The sequence below is a fragment of the Lutjanus erythropterus genome, chromosome 11 (genome assembly GCF_056507025.1).
Source record: "Lutjanus erythropterus isolate fLutEry1 chromosome 11, fLutEry1.hap2, whole genome shotgun sequence".
Lineage (NCBI taxonomy): Eukaryota > Metazoa > Chordata > Actinopteri > Lutjaniformes > Lutjanidae > Lutjanus > Lutjanus erythropterus.
This window is the reverse complement of record NC_139327.1, coordinates 41,465,969-41,484,130: the sequence shown is the minus strand read 5'-3', so window position 1 is coordinate 41,484,130 and position 18,162 is coordinate 41,465,969. Positions and strand designations below refer to the sequence as shown.

The 18,162-nt window shown below is 43.8% G+C and overlaps 1 protein-coding gene across 3 annotated transcripts in view; it reads right to left on the bottom strand.

Annotated features, from left to right (window-relative positions):
• Positions 1-411: 411 nt before the first annotated feature.
• LOC146319661 (arf-GAP with Rho-GAP domain, ANK repeat and PH domain-containing protein 1) overlaps positions 412-18,162 on the bottom strand; it is a 21,726-nt gene continuing 3,975 nt past the window's right edge. For 2 of the 3 annotated variants that reach the window (XM_084730230.1, XM_084730229.1), the window contains exons 4-26: positions 15,477-15,956; positions 15,150-15,248; positions 14,809-14,977; positions 14,626-14,730; positions 13,884-13,988; positions 12,410-12,470; positions 12,179-12,299; positions 11,173-11,437; positions 10,802-11,001; positions 9,401-9,486; positions 9,075-9,257; positions 8,304-8,372; positions 7,854-7,953; positions 6,490-6,546; positions 5,982-6,114; positions 5,197-5,296; positions 4,535-4,736; positions 3,824-3,869; positions 3,392-3,606; positions 3,059-3,268; positions 2,532-2,637; positions 1,894-2,035; positions 412-1,011 (exon numbers count right to left, since the gene is read on the bottom strand). In XM_084730230.1, coding sequence (XP_084586356.1) covers positions 967-1,011; positions 1,894-2,035; positions 2,532-2,637; positions 3,059-3,268; positions 3,392-3,606; positions 3,824-3,869; positions 4,535-4,736; positions 5,197-5,296; positions 5,982-6,114; positions 6,490-6,546; positions 7,854-7,953; positions 8,304-8,372; positions 9,075-9,257; positions 9,401-9,486; positions 10,802-11,001; positions 11,173-11,437; positions 12,179-12,299; positions 12,410-12,470; positions 13,884-13,988; positions 14,626-14,730; positions 14,809-14,977; positions 15,150-15,248; positions 15,477-15,956 — 3,299 coding nt within the window. In that variant the 3' untranslated portion in view covers positions 412-966. Of the gene's footprint in view, positions 1,012-1,893; positions 2,036-2,531; positions 2,638-3,058; positions 3,292-3,391; positions 3,607-3,823; positions 3,870-4,534; positions 4,737-5,196; positions 5,297-5,981; positions 6,115-6,489; positions 6,547-7,853; positions 7,954-8,303; positions 8,373-9,074; positions 9,258-9,400; positions 9,487-10,801; positions 11,002-11,172; positions 11,438-12,178; positions 12,300-12,409; positions 12,471-13,883; positions 13,989-14,625; positions 14,731-14,808; positions 14,978-15,149; positions 15,249-15,476; positions 15,957-18,162 lie in introns of those variants that run through there. The other variant, XM_084730231.1, reaches the window with a different exon arrangement.

Genomic DNA, 18,162 nt, shown 5'->3' with positions numbered 1-18,162 from the left:
TCAGAGAGACGATGCTGAGACACAGTGTGGACGTGTTCCAACAGCGTGTCTTCATAGTAAAAGAGTTCAGGTCCTAGACTGACCTGGACCTGCAGTCCAGACCTGGACCTGCAGTCCAGACGTGTCTCCCATTGAAAATGTGTGGTGCATCATGAAGGACAAAACAGGACAACAGAGACTGTGGACTGTTGATCAGCTGAAGACGAATATCAAGAAAGAATGAGACAGAATTGACCTTTAAAACTTCAACAAACACTGACTGAGTGTCAGAAGAAAAGATGGTCTGATGAGTTCAGGAACAGTCAGTAAATTTAACTTTCACTCCTGGTTTCAAAGTGTGACTGAAAAACCATTGTGATGTGTGAGAAGTTTCCACTGAGCTGATGACTGAAGAACATTTAACTCATGTCATAAACTCACTCTAATCGTTTATTTTATTGGTTAAATGAAAGATACTGCAGATATAACAGAACAAAGAATAAAGAATACTGTGTATGTTTTAATTCAAAGATCATAATGCTGCTGACGTGTAAATGTGATCATGTATGAACCTCCGAATGTTAAACATCATTTAATATGCAGAAGATACAAACATTTTTCTAAAACAGTTTCTACATCCCATCCCCATGATACAGACTATTTAACTAAACACTCACACTTTTACATAACAGTGAACACGTCACGCTCCTGTAGGGGGCGCCGTCACTGCAGGAACATGAATAAAACTTTATGGTTATTACAATTTTTCACCAAATAAGAAGAAACACCAGGACAGAGTGAGACATATTCTGTAGTGAACAGTAAACATTTCATTATCAAAAGTTTGATGGTGACTTAAACACTGATCACGTCTCCACAAAACAACTAAAGAGTTCAGATTAAACTTCACATCAGCTTCACCTGCAGGAAAACACACAGCACTCTTCTTCTTCTTCTTCTTCTTCTTCTTCTTCTTCTTCTTCTTCCTCAGAAGACAGTGATCTGTTCTTCCTCCTCCTCCCTCTCAGGTGTCTGCAGACAAACAGAGAACATCAGTCTGCTGCTTCTTTATCAACATTTACTGAACTGTTGGTTTTCTTCACTGATGATATGATGAAACTTTCATGAAAAAAATAAAACATGTTCATGTAGAAAAACTCGACCACGTTACTTTAAACTAAATGTAAAAACTCACCATAATAAAAAATGATCTGTTCATCGTCTGCAGCTTAAAATAAAAACAACACCTGTGTTGAGAGTGCACAGGTAACTGCTCATCTCTGCTCACTACAGCAGGGTTACAGGTTTGTTACAGGTTTGTTTCAGGTGTGTTTCAGGTGTGTTACAGGTTTGTTACAGGTGTGTTACAGGTTTGTTTCAGGTGTGTTTCAGGTGTGTTACAGGTTTGTTACAGGTGTGTTACAGGTTTGTTTCAGGTGTGTTACAGTTTTGTTACAGGTGTGTTACAGGTTTGTTTCAGGTGTGTTACAAGTGTGTTTGTGTTTCAGGTGTGTTTCAGGTGTGTTACAGGTTTGTTACAGGTGTGTTACAGGTTTGTTTCAGGTGTGTTTCAGGTGTGTTACAGGTTTGTTACAGGTGTGTTACAGGTTTGTTACAGGTGTGTTACAGGTTTGTTTCAGGTGTGTTACAAGTGTGTTACAGGTTTGTTTCAGGTGTGTTACAGGTGTGTTACAGGTTTGTTTCAGGTGTGTTACAGGTGTGTTTCAGGTGTGTCTCAGGTTTGTTTCGGGTGTGTTACAGGTGTGTTACAGGTGTGTTTCAGGTGTGTTTCAGGTGTGTTACAGGTGTGTTACAGGTGTGTTTCAGGTTTGTTTCGGGTGTGTTACAGGTGTGTTTCAGGTTTGTTTCGGGTGTGTTACAGGTGTGTTACAGGTGTGTTACAGGTGTGTTTACCAGGAACAGCAGCGTGTGGTGGATGATGAACTCTCTGGTGAGTCTCAGCAGGTCCTGGTTGAGAGTCTGAAACAGAGTCGGGACCAGAACCACGGCCAGATTATGAGCTGACATCCTATTCACCTGAGAAAACACCTGGACCCTGAGGAGACAAGACACACCTGGAGTTAAAGCCTGATGTTTAAACATGTCACCTGTCTCGTCTCTGTCTCTGCCTCATGTCTGTCTCAGACTTGTCTCTGATCAGACCTCTGGACTGCTGGAAAAGAGTTAAACGTCCTCACAGCTTCATCTTTCACAAGCCACCAAACAAAAATCATATTCATTATTTATCAGTAATATTCATTATTATTAATTATTTAAAGGTCTAAGTGATATTTTTTCCACACCGAGAAACTCAGCTGTAGAATAAAAACTTTCATATATTTTAAATAACTTGTTCAATGTATTTTTTTGTCATATTTTTAATTTATTGGATCAGATCAAATGTGTGTAATTGTACATTAATACTGAAAACATCTAAAAAATCCCACAAATATGACGAGAACATGAGCTCAGTGTTAAATATGACATGTGACATCTGCTGGACAAAGACTGGTACTACAGGACAACACACACTGTCCCTGTGTGTCTCTTACATGTAGAAGTGTCCAAACACTGCGTTCAGTGTTGCTCGGTTGTCGTCAGGCAGTTGCCGTAGCAACCGTCGGTAGGCTGAGAACCTGGATCGTTCATCTGAAATCACTGAGAGAGAAAAAGTACCATTAGAGTGAGAATTACTGCAGTATTACTGCTGATAATACTACAGATACTTCTACTACTGACTGATGGTTTTTATCAAGTCTGACTACAGTGATTACACAGATACTACTGCAGTATTATTACTACACTGTTAACTACTGATACTACTGCAGTATTACTGCTACACTGTGTTTACTAAAGATACTACTGCAGTATTACTGCTACACTGTGTTTACTAAAGATACTACTGCAGTATTACTGCTTCACTGTTTACTACAGATTGTACTGCAGACTGTAGTATAGTGATTCAGTTAGCAGTACTATTGAACTAATGGAGGTACTTCTACATGTATTTCTACTGACCTGCAGCAGTACTACAGGTATTTGTACTGCAGTCAGTAGTACTTTGTGTATTAGTACTTACCTGCGGCGTGCAGCCACTGCTCTTGTTCTCTGTCGGGGATCAGACTCTCCTGCTGGCGGATAAACTGTTTGAGGGCGGAGCCAGCATCCAACACGCCCTGCTCATCACTCTCCAGAGGGGCGGAGCTAGGTGATGTCATCAGGGCCTCCACCAATCGTGTGACTTTAACAGCCAGACCACAGCGCCGGTACACACCCTCCACCTTCAGCCCTGAGAGATTTTCCCATCATCCTCTGATTATTTATGATTTTATGATAAAATGATGAAATAAAATGAATAAACATAAAAATAATGAATAATATTTTTAACGTGAACGTCTGAGAGTAAACTGACCGTAGGTGGTGATGTGGGAGATGCAGCGCTCGATGGCGGGCGGTACCGAACCCCTCGACCCAACATCGATCACCGGGTACAGAGCCTGACGAGCTGAGCTGTGATTGGCTGGAGGAGGACGCTGTGGAGCTGCTCCCTGATTGGTCAGAGCTTTCTGCAGGTGGTTGAACCAGGACTGACAGCTGTGCTGCTCCTCGAAACGGAACGAGACGCTCCTGATGAGAGAAACAACAAGACGCAACCGGTGATGTCACACAGTTTACCTGTGGAGAGCTCAGCCAATCACAGGGCAGGAAATATTAAAGTGAACACATTTCTGTCATTTTGTTGGTTTAATAAAACTACAGCTGATACAAACCATTTAATTTATAATTTAACATCTTTTATTCTGACTTGAAACAGACCAGATATAAATGTGTGTGTGTGTCACACCTGTCTGCAGTCACCATGGTGACGATGTTTTCAGATGGATCCATCTCTGAAACACAAAATAAAACTAGAGTTTATTTCAGATACTTTATTCAGAGTTTTAGTGTCACAGTTTATATCAAACTGATTCCAAAAGTTCAATCTCAGGTTTAATTTTCTGTTTATTTCTGTTTATTCCCAGTTATTTAATTTACTCCAGTTTAACCAGTAACAGTAACCAGTAAGTTATAATAACAGAAATGTATTCAGTGTCTGTTAAAGCATCAGTCAGAACAAACATCAGCTGCTTTCTCTTCTTGTTCCTTCAGATCAGACACAGATTTCTGATCAACATGTTGACATGTTTTACTGAAACTGTCCTGCAGGATGTTTTCATGCTGTAAACAGTAAACAGGTTCAGAACATCTGTATGAACATCTGTAGAGAGTTTGGTGTCGTCTGCGCAGAAACAAACTGTCTGTGTTGATGACATTAAAGTCTGAACAGAAGACGGGACTCCATTATTTGTTTGTTTGTTTGTTTGTTGATTTGTCAGAGACGATGTAAGAAATATTGTAGCAGGCTGCATTAATGAGATACAGAGGTGTCTGATTTGTGTCCCCTGTCCCTGGTTTGGCTATTCTGCTTTAAAAAATAATTACAAAATAAACATATCTTTAGTGAAAAATGAATAAATAAATAAAAGTTGAAGAAGAGGAAGAAGGGCCATGTTACCATGGTGACTGAGCATGCTCAGTTCCATCTTCATAGTCTGCTGTGTGTGTCTGTTGACAGGATGAACACTCACTCCGTCCTCCCACAACAACAACCAGACATCAGAGTGACTTGAGGCTCCGCCCACTTCAACCACACACACTTTACTGACAGCGGAAGCTCCGCCCACCTCAGCGTAAGACACGCCCCCTGGAAGAATCACCTGGAAACATTAAGTCAGGTTATAGTGATGACCAAAGCACTCACACATGTCTGTTCTCGTTAAAACTGTCAGTTAATTAACATTAAAAAACTACGTTTCCTGTGGTGCAGTTTATCCATCTGGATCATCAAAATAATACAAAATAATAATGTAATTATGTGTCTGTAATTTTCCACATGAAGTTTGTTGATGTTGAACCTAAACAAACAGAATCAGTCCACCTCAGTCTCCTGGATCAGTTTTGGATTTGGACATTTCCTCTTTTTTTTCCTGGAACAAGGTTCAGGTGAGGATTCATCCAAAATGTTTCACCTGGCCGCTGCTTTTTCTAACAGCTGAGAGGATGGTTTTAATTTGAAAAACCAAGACAAGAATGACGATGGTCACCCCCTTTAAATTCAAACTGGTCCTCACACACGCACACACTCACACACACACACACACACAGAGTCAGGTGTACCTTCAGTATGTGAACCATGTGACTCTGCAGCGCCTCCTGGTTGTCAGCAGCACAGATCAGCTGATCGTTCAACGTCACCATCTCAAACTCATGAGAGGGTCTGAGAACACACAAGGACACAAGGACACAAGGACATAAAGACACAAGGACACAGAGAGACAAAGACATGGACACATGGACAGGAGGGACATGAAGTACTGGTAGTACTAACAGTATCAGTAGTATTAAGAAATGACTGAACACTGAATAATGACATCACACAGTTACAGTGTGATCACAGACACATCAGACTCACTGACTCTGAGTCAGCTGATGTCTGTTCGTTTGTTTGAACCTGCAGTGATGGAGGAATGTCCACTAGAGGGAGCTGCTCTGTTAAACATCGACTCAAACAGACCTGCAGCTGCTCTAATAAACTTTACATTGATTAAAAAAAAACAAAAAACATTCAAACTCATGGTTCCCAACCTGAGGGTCAGGGCCTCAACAAGGAGCCACAGGATGAATCTTAAGAGTCACGACATGATCACAGAGGAAGAAAATACACAAAAACTAGGTTCTGCTGCACAGAACGTCTCTGTTAAAGACTGGAGAAGAAATAAATTAGCCAATCAGAATCAGTCAATAGTCTTTGTTTTGCAAGTCAAATGTAAGTCTCAAGTCTTTGCACTCAAATGTTTCCAAGTCAGAAGGCTCAAGTCCGAGTCAGGTCGTGAGTCATTCATCTGTGACCGAAGTCCCCACCTGTAGTCTCAGCTGTGTCAGTAGTTTTATGTCTTATTTACCCGTCTTTGAGGAACACAGACAGAACCTCCCGCAGGTCGAGAACGTCACAGGCTGCTGAGTCGTTTTCTAATGAGAACAGAAAACGATCTTCCTCCAGTTTCCCATGAAGCTCCTCCTCCTCCTCCTCCTCACCTGAGTGCGCACACACACACACACACACACACACACACACACACACACACACACACACACACACATTTGATTTGAATGACTCGTGCACGGTGGTCTTTTGGAACAACAGTTGAACAACATGATTGAATGTTTGTCCTGTCAGAGCCACCGTACAGACGTCCTGCAGCTTCAAACAGGAGTCAAACAGAAAAAACAAATCAAAAACATCAAATAACAAAAACATTCAAAACAATAAAAACATGAAAATGTTTAAGATTAAAAAAATAAACATGAAGTTTGTTTTGTTTCAGACAGATTTTCTGACAAACTGTTGTTGTTGATCATTTTTCATTATTAATGAGCTCATTATAAATTCAGCCAGGTGACTCATCCTACCTGAGGGGGCGGAGTCAGGTCTCCTGTTGGCTGACTGAGGCAGGTAAGGCGGGACCTCTGAGTCAGAAACAGAGAAAACACACCTGAATACAGAATCACATCCAGTGACCACACCCACCCATGATGTCACAGGGTACTGAGTTCACCTGTATGTCACCACAGACAGGTGAGAGGAGAGACGATTCATGGGATGGTGTTACCTCTCTCTCTCTCTCTCTGTGTGTGTGTGTGTGTGTGTGTGTGTGTGTGTGTGTGTGTGTGTGTGTGTGTGTGTGTGTGTGTGTCTGTGTGTGTGTGTGTGTGTGTGTGTGTCTGTGTGTTCCTGTCATGGTTTTGGTTTGAGTCATTTCCTGTTTTATTTTGAAGTCTTCCCCTATGTGTCTTTGTTGTCTTTACTTCCTGTCTCTGTCTGTTTAGCACTCACCTGTCCCTGATGAACCCTTTGTGTTTGTTTCAGCTTCTCTCTCTGATCTTCTCAGTTTCTAATCAGTTTATTAAAGTTTCCTGAACACTGACTGTTAGTCAGAGCTGCTGATTGTTGGACAGTGGAAAGACGAACCAAGACATTTTGTTTAGTTTCTGTAAAGTTTGAATGAAGCTGACGATGATGATGAAGGATTCTGGTGAGTTTGTTGAGATCAATAAATCAGCTGTTTCTGGTTAAACCAAACGTCTCTTCCTCTTTAAAAAAAATCTCTCTGACTGTAGTGATCCTTTCCAACAAGAACAATCTGAGCCTGTCAGAGACAGAAACATGTGTCAGCTGTCCCGCGCTCCGCGGTGCGCTCTGGTGAAGCGTCTGACGGCGTGTCAGCTGTCCCGCGCTCCGCGGTGCGCTCTGGTGAAGCGTCTGACGGCGTGTCAGCTGCGCTCTGTTTCTATCACTCTTCTCTGCTTCCATCACTGTTAGTTTTGTGGTTTGTGGTGATTTAGAGACTTTTTGTAAAGTAAAGTTTACAGTCTGTCATGATGTTGCATTGATGGACAATGATGAAGATAAAAAACAAGAACTGAAACTTGTTTACCGACCACTCGTTTATCTTCTGTCATCAGTCAACAGACACAACATGTTGGTCACTAGGAGGTTTTTAATAAGTGAACCAGATGATATAAAAATATATTTATGATTCACTTTAACTCCTCATGTAAATGTTCTCCTGAGTGTTTTTGTAGCTTCTATCTGTTTTATCTTGTAACTGTGATGCAAAGTAACTGACAGAGGAAAGAAAACAACTGATCAACTGAAAGAATCTCAGTCGACTGAAGGCGTCTCTGATTCATGATTCCATTTGTTGACCATCAGGGAGCAGCACCAGTTACCTGTATGTTACCTGTGTGTTACCTGTGTGTTACCTGTGTGTTACCTGTGTACTCGTTGAGTCGCAGCAGCTCGGTCTGCAGAGCCTGACCTGCCCTCTCAGCCAGCAGGATGGGGGAGGGGCTCTGAGGGTCTGACAGACACACCTGCACACAGGTGACATCACTCACATACACTGTAAATGAAGTTAACTCAACAGTGTCAACTTGTGCATCACTGACACGACTGACTCAGAAAAACAAGAAAATATTACAGAATGAAACAAAAATGGAGGTAGACAGAGATAAACTAAAAGAAAAAAGTGTCTGTGTGTGTGTGTGTGTGAGAGAGAGAGAGAGGGAGTGAGAGAGAGAGAGAGAGAGAGAGAGAGAGAGAGAGAGTGTGAGTGTGTGTGTGTGTGTGTGTGTGTGTGAGTGTGAGTGTGTGTGTGTGTGTGTGTGTGTGTGTGTGTGTGTGAATGATTATTGATCTAAATGAGAGTCATAACTGATCGGACCTTTGCTCCTGAGCAGATCAGAGACATTGTTTCTTCTACGTCGTCTCCACAGACCACCTGACGCAGCCTCTGAAACACACATACACACACACACGTTGTTACACACCTGTACAGGTGACATCAGTGTTGTGTCTTCATGTCTGATGAAGAATAATGGCCTCGTGTTGAAGACGTTCTGTGAAGGAACGTGTTTGTGTTTCTGTCGTTGCGACTTTGTTGTTTCATGAAACACGTTGAAACTCCTCCTTTAACTGACATAAATATCATTTCTGTCATTATTAGATGTGTTTTGTTTACACATGTATTTTTACATGATTGATTTTCACGAGTATTGATCTGTTTTGTATTTTCACTGTGTAGGAACCATGTTTGCAACCTTCCAAGAAGACGTGCAGCAGAGAAATCTGCTGAAAGGTTTCAAAATGTCACATCACCTGTTCAAAGGATGTAATTTTTGTTTAGCTGGACTCGTTCCATGTTTATTTATGTGTGTTGTGTTTGATTGTGTATATTTGTAGTCAGTTTGTGATTTGTGTGTTTATTTGTTCTCTGTTGTGTATTTGATCAGTTCCACAGTGGATCTGATGAGCGTGATGTTGACTTGAAGTGCAGTGAAGATGAATAAATCCATCAGTAACAGAAGAAATGTGGTGCTGTCTATTTCCTGGAGGAAGCGACACGTCCCCTAACGTCAACTAGAGGCTGCTGTTATTATATTACGACAGTTACCGTGGTAACATGTCAGTGTGTCTGAGTGTGACAGAGTCAGACCTGGTCCATCAGAGAGGGGGAGGAGGTCAGAGCGTGGACTCGTCTGTAGCGTCCCCTGTTGTATTTATCCTGGATGAACTTTGACCTCTCTTCATCAGATGACTCCGGACGCAGCTGCTCTGCCGCCGGCACCGCTGGAGCCCACACCTGATTGGCCAGCCGATTACCATAGCTAACAAACAGCTGCAGAGGAAGAGAGGAAGGGTCAAAGGTCATGTGTGATTAGATCAGACATCAGTGTCGATCTACTCATGATCTACATGGAATAAGTTTTACGAGTGGTTCTGTCCCCCCTCACTTGTAAAAGTGGTTCAATCCCCCCTCACCTGTATGAGTGGTTCAGTCCAGATCTTGTTGTCCATCTTCAGACTGCGTACCTTCGACAGGTTGCTGCCCAGAGCTCGATGCTGACCTGAAGACAAACACTGTTAGCATTCTGCATTTAAACCAACAGCTCTGTTAGCAATGTTAGCATTCCACACCTCCACACAGGTGTAGTTTTCTGACCTCCACAGGTGGACAGAGTACCTGTCCTCAGAGGGTTTACATGACCAGTCATCTAAAAAGAATCCACTTCATCTCTTGAGGTTCCTCAAGGAGAATCTTCTTTTTACTACCATGTTACAGTTTAAGCTCCACCTCCTTTTATGGTGCATTCAGGTGCTATTCAACATTTTCAGGAAAATATTTCCAGTTTATCAGCAGTTATGTTTCCAGCAAACAGCTTTCAGACACTTTCCTCCCACTGGATGAGTTCCCTGATTTGACCGTGGATAAAATGAAAATAAATATGTCTGAGGCTATAATCACTTTCAGATCTACATCTTTGCAATCTGATTGGTCAGTTTCACTTGTCTCATTTGGTTTCATTACAGTCCAGACTGAGGATAATTCATCTGCATCAGCTGATAAAGGATTTTCAATTAAATATTCGTATCAGTCTGAAATAAACATTTCTGCTGGAGTGACGGGTTGATAGGATGATGCTAATTATGATATTGTGATGTAAGTATGTCTGCATGATGAAGATTTTTTAAATGTTATTATGATGAAAAAAATATCAGTAGTTCTATGTTCAATTTGAAAAGTAGTATATTTTATTTTGAAGATCATTGTATTTTACTTTGAAAAGCAGTGTAATTTATGTCTGCATGATATTCAACGATGTTCTCCAACATTAGCTGGACAGAAACATACAGATATCAACACTGGCCAAAATCCACGGTGGAGCATCTGGTCCAGACCTGCTCTGTATGAAATGTTCTCTGAGGAAACTTCTGCTCTGATTTTAGTGTTTAGATAAAACTGACTTGACTTTTAGGACGAGTAAATATTTCACTCATCTACTTATTGGTATCAGTCAGACAGGTAATGAAGAGACCTGGTGTTAAACAGACGTTATCAGTCCCAGCTCCTCTAAAGCAGCAGCGTGGTCAGTCGTCCTGTAATTAAACGATGACGCTCCTCTGGTTTCAGCTGAACACATGCGGGGCTCTGCAGTCCAGTTAACATTAATAAATAAGAACATAATCCAGGCAGAGAAAATGTCTGACACACCACGACATCATTAATAGGTAAGTTCATTTATTTTTTTCAGTGTCATGCACCAAAACAAAGGTGCAAAGCCCTCGTGGGCTTATAAGACATAAATATATAAATTATAATGTGTAACAGTTTTCTAGGAGACAGGGAGGGTTATCGTCTGTTAGCCGTCTGTTAGCTCGTACCTGCACAGGCCTGACAGATGACCAGCAGCAGGTTGACCGACGCCCACTCAGGATTGGCTGCGCCGCAGTCACCGCACACTTTGTTGTTGGGGTTCTCCCAGAGACGCAGCGCCACCTGACTGCAGGACAGAGCACTGCGAATGGATGAGGACAAAGTGTCCAACCACATGGACAGATCCTTCGACGAATCAACAGACAGGCTGCAGGCGGGAGGCGGGGCCACAGAGAGACATTGGGGTGGGGAAAAAAAAAAAGTAGAAAAGATGGAGGAGAAGAAAGACAAAGAAAGACAGAATATTAGGACGTAATATCACTTTGGATAGACAGACAGTCAGACAGACAAACAGACAAGTAGTCAAACAGGTGTGTACTTGAAGCTCTTGTATGGCGTGATGAGGGCAAACGAGTGTTTTCCCGTGGATTTGACTGTGGCCACGTTCAGGGGGACAGAGAAGGACGCGATGCCCAGCTGGAAGCCCTCCTTGTTGGGATAGATCCAGAGGTCGTGACCCCAGACGGCGGCGTAGGCGCGGCTCCGTGGCTCCTTGATGGTGATTTGTCCGTGGAGTTCTGGAGGGGCGGGGCTTGGCTGACCTCGAGATGCCAGTAGAGATGTGACCCAACCTTCATGAACCTCTGAGACATAAGGAAGACTCATCAGATCCAGCAGGACCAAACAGACTTCATCACGTCAACTGAACTTCTTTCTTAGTTTAAACCTTGTCAGCTGAGTTCTGAACGAGCAAAACTGTGTCAGGAGCAAAGGTCAATCAGCCAGACTCAGCTGAACACCTGGGAGGTAAATTCATGTACAGTAGAGTTTAATAATATCCATGAAGGGCTTCCCAGACGTTCTCAGCTTGACAGCCAAAAGAGAAATCTGGTGTGTCTGTGTGACCCAAACAAGCCCACAGACTGCAGACAGAAGGTTGAAATGTCCATCACGGCTACCAAGACCACGGCTAATACAGCCAAGTAATGTTAGCTAGTTCACCAGTCACCAACTAACAGACAAACAAAACAAACTATTTCTATGTTACACAAACACTTCAACTGTCAAAACTCTTCAAAGTCTGTCTTTGCACAAGAAAAATTCTTTAGACTTGTTTAGACCTCATGTCCCGATGCTGGGAACGCTTCGTGGGACATGTCTGTGCAGTCTGTTCCTTTTTTCATTGCTGATCACCAATCACTTGTTTTGTAACTGGTACCTGTTAGCTTACAGCTAATGTAGCTGTGTAGTCAGCTATTTGGGGCAAATAAACACAGACAGCCTGGTGGTCAAACCTGATACTGGCCCAGAGCTGGCACAGACAGCACACAGACACAGTAGAGTCCAGCAGAGACTACAGTAGAGTCCAGCGGAAGGATTTTTACCGTCACTGTGAGCCATGAAGTCATAATGTTTCTTCCGGAAGTAAACAGAGAATCTGCCTTTGTCCTGTTTCTTCACATTGGTGATACTGGAGACGTGAAACAACACCTCACTGAACCGGTCCTGTTCAACAAAACAAACACACCCATCTCTAAACAGACTGACAGACAAGCAGAGACACAGACAGAGACACAGACAGAGAAACAGGTATTCATAGAGAGACACTGACTTACTGTGCGTTTCTTCCACAGAGACATCAGCTGTCCGTCCAGTGTCGCCCACAGAACATTGTGCCTGTTAGAGAGAAAACACATCTGTTTATCTGTGTCATCCATCCATCATCCATCCATCATCCGTCCATCATCCATCCATCATCCGTCCATCATCCATCCATCATCCGTCCGTCATCCATCCATCATCCATCCATCATCCATCCATCATCCGTCCATCATCCATCCATCATCCGTCCATCATCCATCCATCATCCGTCCGTCTGTGTCCGTCTGTGTCCGTCTGTCCATCCATCATCCATCCATCATCCATCCATCTATCCATCCATCATCCATCCATCATCCATCCATCATCCATCCATCATCCGTCCATCATCCATCCATCATCCGTCCATCATCCATCCATCATCCGTCCATCATCCATCCATCATCCGTCCGTCATCCATCCATCATCCATCCATCATCCATCCATCATCCGTCCATCATCCATCCATCATCCGTCCATCATCCATCCATCATCCGTCCGTCTGTGTCCGTCTGTGTCCGTCTGTCCATCCATCATCCATCCATCATCCATCCATCTATCCATCCATCATCCATCCATCATCCATCCATCATCCATCCATCATCCGTCCATCATCCATCCATCATCCGTCCATCATCCATCCATCATCCGTCCATCATCCATCCATCTATCCATCCATCATCCATCCATCATCCATCCATCCATCCATCATCCATCCATCCATCCATCATCCATCCATCTGAATCATGTCTGATCTGATCTGGTGTTCCTCAGGGATCAATCCTGGGTCCCCCGTTGTTTTAATTGAAATGACCACATGATCTGTATTGGTCACATGATTCCTGCTGTATTCTAAATCTCGGACTTTTCCTTTTTACTTTGAGTGCAGACTGTAGCTGATCTTACACATTACATTCAGGCAGTTGGGACACACCACTACACAACATTGCTTCTTGAACTTTGACCTTGCTCATATCTGTTGCAGCCTGTAGCACAAAATTAAAAAGTAAAAATTAAAAATGTGTGATCTGTTTTGTAGCTAATGAGATGCATGGGTCAGAGGATGGTGGGATATCCAGAATATCCAGAAAATCATTCTGGCTTCCATACTGTAAAATATAACTGGATGCAGTGAGACATCCTGAATCTATTTCTGGCCAAATACCAAACATTATGGTAGCATCGCTGTCTTCAAATGGGGTTAACTGTGTTCATGAGAATATTTCTTATTATATTTCATATATTTCACACTCGTCTCATGGTGTTCATGACCCTGAAGCTCAGTGTTCTTGAGTCCATTTGAAGGCAGACTGTGGGTTCTGGACCGACTGTCTCATGTGTGGATTATGTTCCTAAAGCTTCAGTTACACCAGGAGCAGCATTCATGAAAGATGATGATGATGATGATGATGATGATGATGATGATGATGATGATGATGATGGTGGTTTTACCTGAAGCCCTTCCAGACATCCAGCCAGCTGGATCGGACCACGGCACCCTGTGGGGCTGAAGGTCCGCTGCCTCCCTTCTTCCTGGACACTCGAATGGTGGCCGCTCTGCAGGACAAACACACTGTGACGCGCTGAAGGTCCCAAATTCACACTGACACTCAGAGGAAAAGGAACCTGCACAGCGGAACTTATGAGAACAGAAAGACACAATCTGACCAGCTGAAACAGCAGAACTGATGCAGCGTTGGACAAGTTCTCACTTCACAAGAGGTCAAAGTATTTCAGGTTCTTGTTTTCTGTTTTCTCCTACTTTGCAGTCTCGGACAAATCTGTCTGCTTGTAGTTGGGAACAAAGGTAACAAAGGTAACTGCAGACGTGGGAAGTAATAAAGTACTTTCTCCTCATCACTTTTTCTACACTTTAGTTTGAATCATATTGAGGTGAATTATTGATTATTGTGATTGGTGATTTTGCATCATCGTGCACCACCTTCCAACATCAAGACTGATTTCAAACTAAATGGACGAAACACTAAGACAGAAAAGACGATTCACTGGTGGATCATAAAAGATGTAACAAAACATAGAAGACGTGTGTGTGCGCGCGCGCGTGTGTGTGTGTGTGTGTGTGTGTGTGTGTGTGTGCGTGTGCGCGCGTGTGTGTGTGTGTGTGTGTGTGTGCGTGTGTGTGTGTGTGTGTGTGTGTGTGTGTGCGTGTGTGTGTGTGTGTGTGTGTGTGTACCTCGGGGTCTTCTGTTTTAGAGGTTTTATTGATGGTCCGGCTGGTCGAGGAGGGGGCGGGGCCGGCCGAGTGGGTCTCAGACGACCTGCAGGACTCGGTGGGACGCTGAAAAACATGAACCCAGTGTCAGCCGTGCTGATGGAGCAGAACTCGTAGTTCTGAAGGACTACAGTTTATACGTACGTAGGATCTCCTTCCATTGGTCCATTAGCTCGAGAGGGGGCGGGGCTAACTCCTGGATCTTCCTCATCAATGGATGAGTCAGTGTCAGGTTCCTCTTGACTCGCCCAGCAGGCCAACAGGGTGACGTACGGGTTCTCTTCTTTGTTGGTGTCAGGAGACGGACTGGAAACTGGAACCAGAACAAAGACAGAGAAATGAGACCAGCAGGAGGGTCAGGGCCAGACCAGGACCAGACCAGGACCAGACTAGATCAGGACCAGGGCCAAACCAGGACAAGGACCAGACCAGGACTAGACCAGAACCAGTACCAGAACCAGTACCAGGTCCACTGAAACCACTACCTTCCTCTGATGGCTCAGCAGCTCCCTCTAGTGGAGGCAATGTGACTCCGGCATTCTGGTCCAGAGTTGACATCACCAGCTGTGACAAGGCCCCAACATCTGGACACAGGAAGACAAAGGACATGTGGCTCAGCCAATCATTAGTTTGACATGTTGGACCAATGGGAGCTTGAATCCTCTGAAACAGATCAGAGGTCAGTTTTATAAACCAAAGTGGAGATGGCAGATATTTTTCAACTGAAACACTGACAGGATGAATTCACTGATTAATCAAGAAAATGATTGACAGATTAATCAATAATGAAAATTTTCAGCCCTGTACTCTACCTGTGTGAGCGTCTCCGGTCCTCCGCACTGAGCGGGGCGGGGCTGACGGGGTGGCTGGCATTGTTGTGGAGCTAACAGCAGGGTTAGCCACACTGCTAACAAAGCCTGCTAAACTGGGTATGTTAGCTAATGAGCTAACAATGCTGTCTAAGCTAGCAGCGCCTGTGTTAGCAGGTGCAGGTTCAGGTGCTGTGCTAGAGGCGGAGCTTAACATAGCAGCAGCTGGGTTAGCAACAGTGCTAGCAGCTCCTGCTAGGCTAGGAATGTGAGCAGCAATGCTGTTAGCCATGCTGTCTATCATAGGGGGGGCAGAGGGGGCTGGGACAGTAGGCGCAGGGGGGGTGGAGCCACCAATGGCGGTGGCGACTCCAGCCAATGAGGGGATGCTGGCGGCGATCATGTCAGTGACACCGGCCAGAGTCGGGAAGACAGCACTGCGGTCTGACCCACTGACAGGAGGAAGAGGAGGAGCATCTTCACCTGAGGAGGAGGACATAGTGACATCATCATCATCAGACATCAGCTGATAAGAGGAGACACCTGTCAATCAAACAAACAAACAAACACGTCTCTGTGTCCAGATGAAGTTCGTCAGATGACAAACTCTGAAAAACCTCCAATGACACACAGACATGACAGGTTTTCACAATAAGAGTCTTACTGTAAACCCTGAGATTTTCACAATAAAAGTCCCTGAGGGAAAGTTTCACAAGAAGAGTCTTCCTCTGATCCTTGAACAAAGATTTTCACAATAAGAGTGTTATGGTTTACTTAGGAGGACCCAAATGCAGAAACGGGAGGCAGAGGGTGGAGTTCAAAAGATATTTAATACTGCAGACCAAAAACAAAACTTACAAGAGTGACGAGGGAGAATCCAAAAAACAGGCAGGGAGGAAGAAAACCAAAAATCCATAAATCCAAAAACACAGGGAACACTGACCAACACAGCACAGGTGAGGGCAGTCAGAGACAGGTGAAAATAATTAGTGATCACAAAGGGCGGGAAAACAGACAAAGACAGGAAGTAAAAACAAAGACTACGAAATAAAACAGGAAGTGTCCAAAATCCAAAACCATGACAAAGAGTCTTATATTAATCTTTGAGGGGAGACTTTCACATTAAGCGCACAAAAGGGGAGACTTTCAAAATAAGAGTCTTACTGTAATCCAGGTCAAAATGCCCTAAAGGCATCTGATGCTTGCTATTGTTCTAAATGACAGAACAAGCACTGAAAGCATCTTGACGTGCGTCAAACTGACTTGACGCTCGCACTCCGACCTGTTTCGATTTTGGAGCGTCAAATGAGAACCAGGGCTTTTTCATCTGCAGCAGCAGTTCGTGTTTGGGAGAGTTAAATGGAATAAAAACGACGTGGACGTGAGGAGCGAGGGCCGATCGAGCTTTAGCTCCACCTGAAAGCAGATCAAAAAAAATCTACCTGCAGCAGAGAGCGAGGGAGGGAGAGAGAGAGAGCGTGTGAATATGGACGAAACATAATATTACTGAACACTTCAGTGGTGTGTGATTTTTTTTTTGCTCCAAGTCCCATTTGTGTATTTTTAAATACTTAATTACTCCACGTCGATTAATGATAACTACAAAGATGTAGAGAGGGACAGCAGAGAGGAGGAGGAGGAGGAGGAGGAGGAGGAGGAAGAGGAGGAGGAGGAGGAGAGGAGGAGGAGGAGGAGGAAGAGGAGGAGGAGGAGGAGAGGAGGAGGAGGAAGAGGAGGAGGAGGAGGAGGAGGAAGAGGAGGAAGAGGAGGAGGAGGAGGAGGAGGAAGAGGAGGAGGAGGAGGGAGGAGGAGGAGAGGAGGAGGAGAGAGGAGGAGAGAGGAGGAGAGGAGGAGGAGGAGGAGAGGAGGAGGAGGAGAGGAGGAGAGGAGGAGGAGGAGGAGAGGAGGAGGAGGAGAGGAGGAGGAGGAGGAGGAGGAGGAGGAGGAGGAGGAGCCTGTGAAGAGCCGACTGATAGAAAACTCTTTTCATGATAAATCCTGAACAGACAGACGCTCGTCTCCATGAAAAGTGTTTTGACCTTTAGGTTTTCAGTCTCTCTTGGATCCATGTGGATCTTTGAAGGCAGAATTTCACAATAAGAGTTCTATTTTGACGTCTGGGAGGAAACTTTCACAATAAAAGTCAAACTGACGTACTGAGTGTGTGTATTGTGTTGTATGTTTGCCAACATTTGTCCGTCTCTCAGTCTGACTTCCTGTCTGCAGCTGATTGGTTCCTCCTGAAGACTTGAGTCTTTAGAAACACCTGAAGTCCTGCTCTTATTAAAGCTGCTGTGTGTCACATGACTGAAGTGTTTGTGTTCAGCTGAGATTGTTTCACCAGGAGACAGAAGACAAACTGGTTTCAGATAATCACCACAAACATCAACAACAGCTTTAATCTGCTGGAACAAACCGGTTCCTCGGAGAACACGCGACCACGCGTACGTCAGAACAGAAAACTAAAAATAACCTGACAGACAGTCAGTTCAGTCTCATTAAAGGTCAACATGATGGAACGTTTCAAACGTTCTGCGCTGCAGATCAATAAAATAATCAACAGTGGAAAGAAGAAACTTCAGTCGGTCAGACGTGTGAAGTTAAAGAACCTGAGTTCATTCTTCCTGTATCCAGTGTTTGACTGTTAATTACTTTCAGTTCTTTTAACGACATAATAAAGGAACTTTCT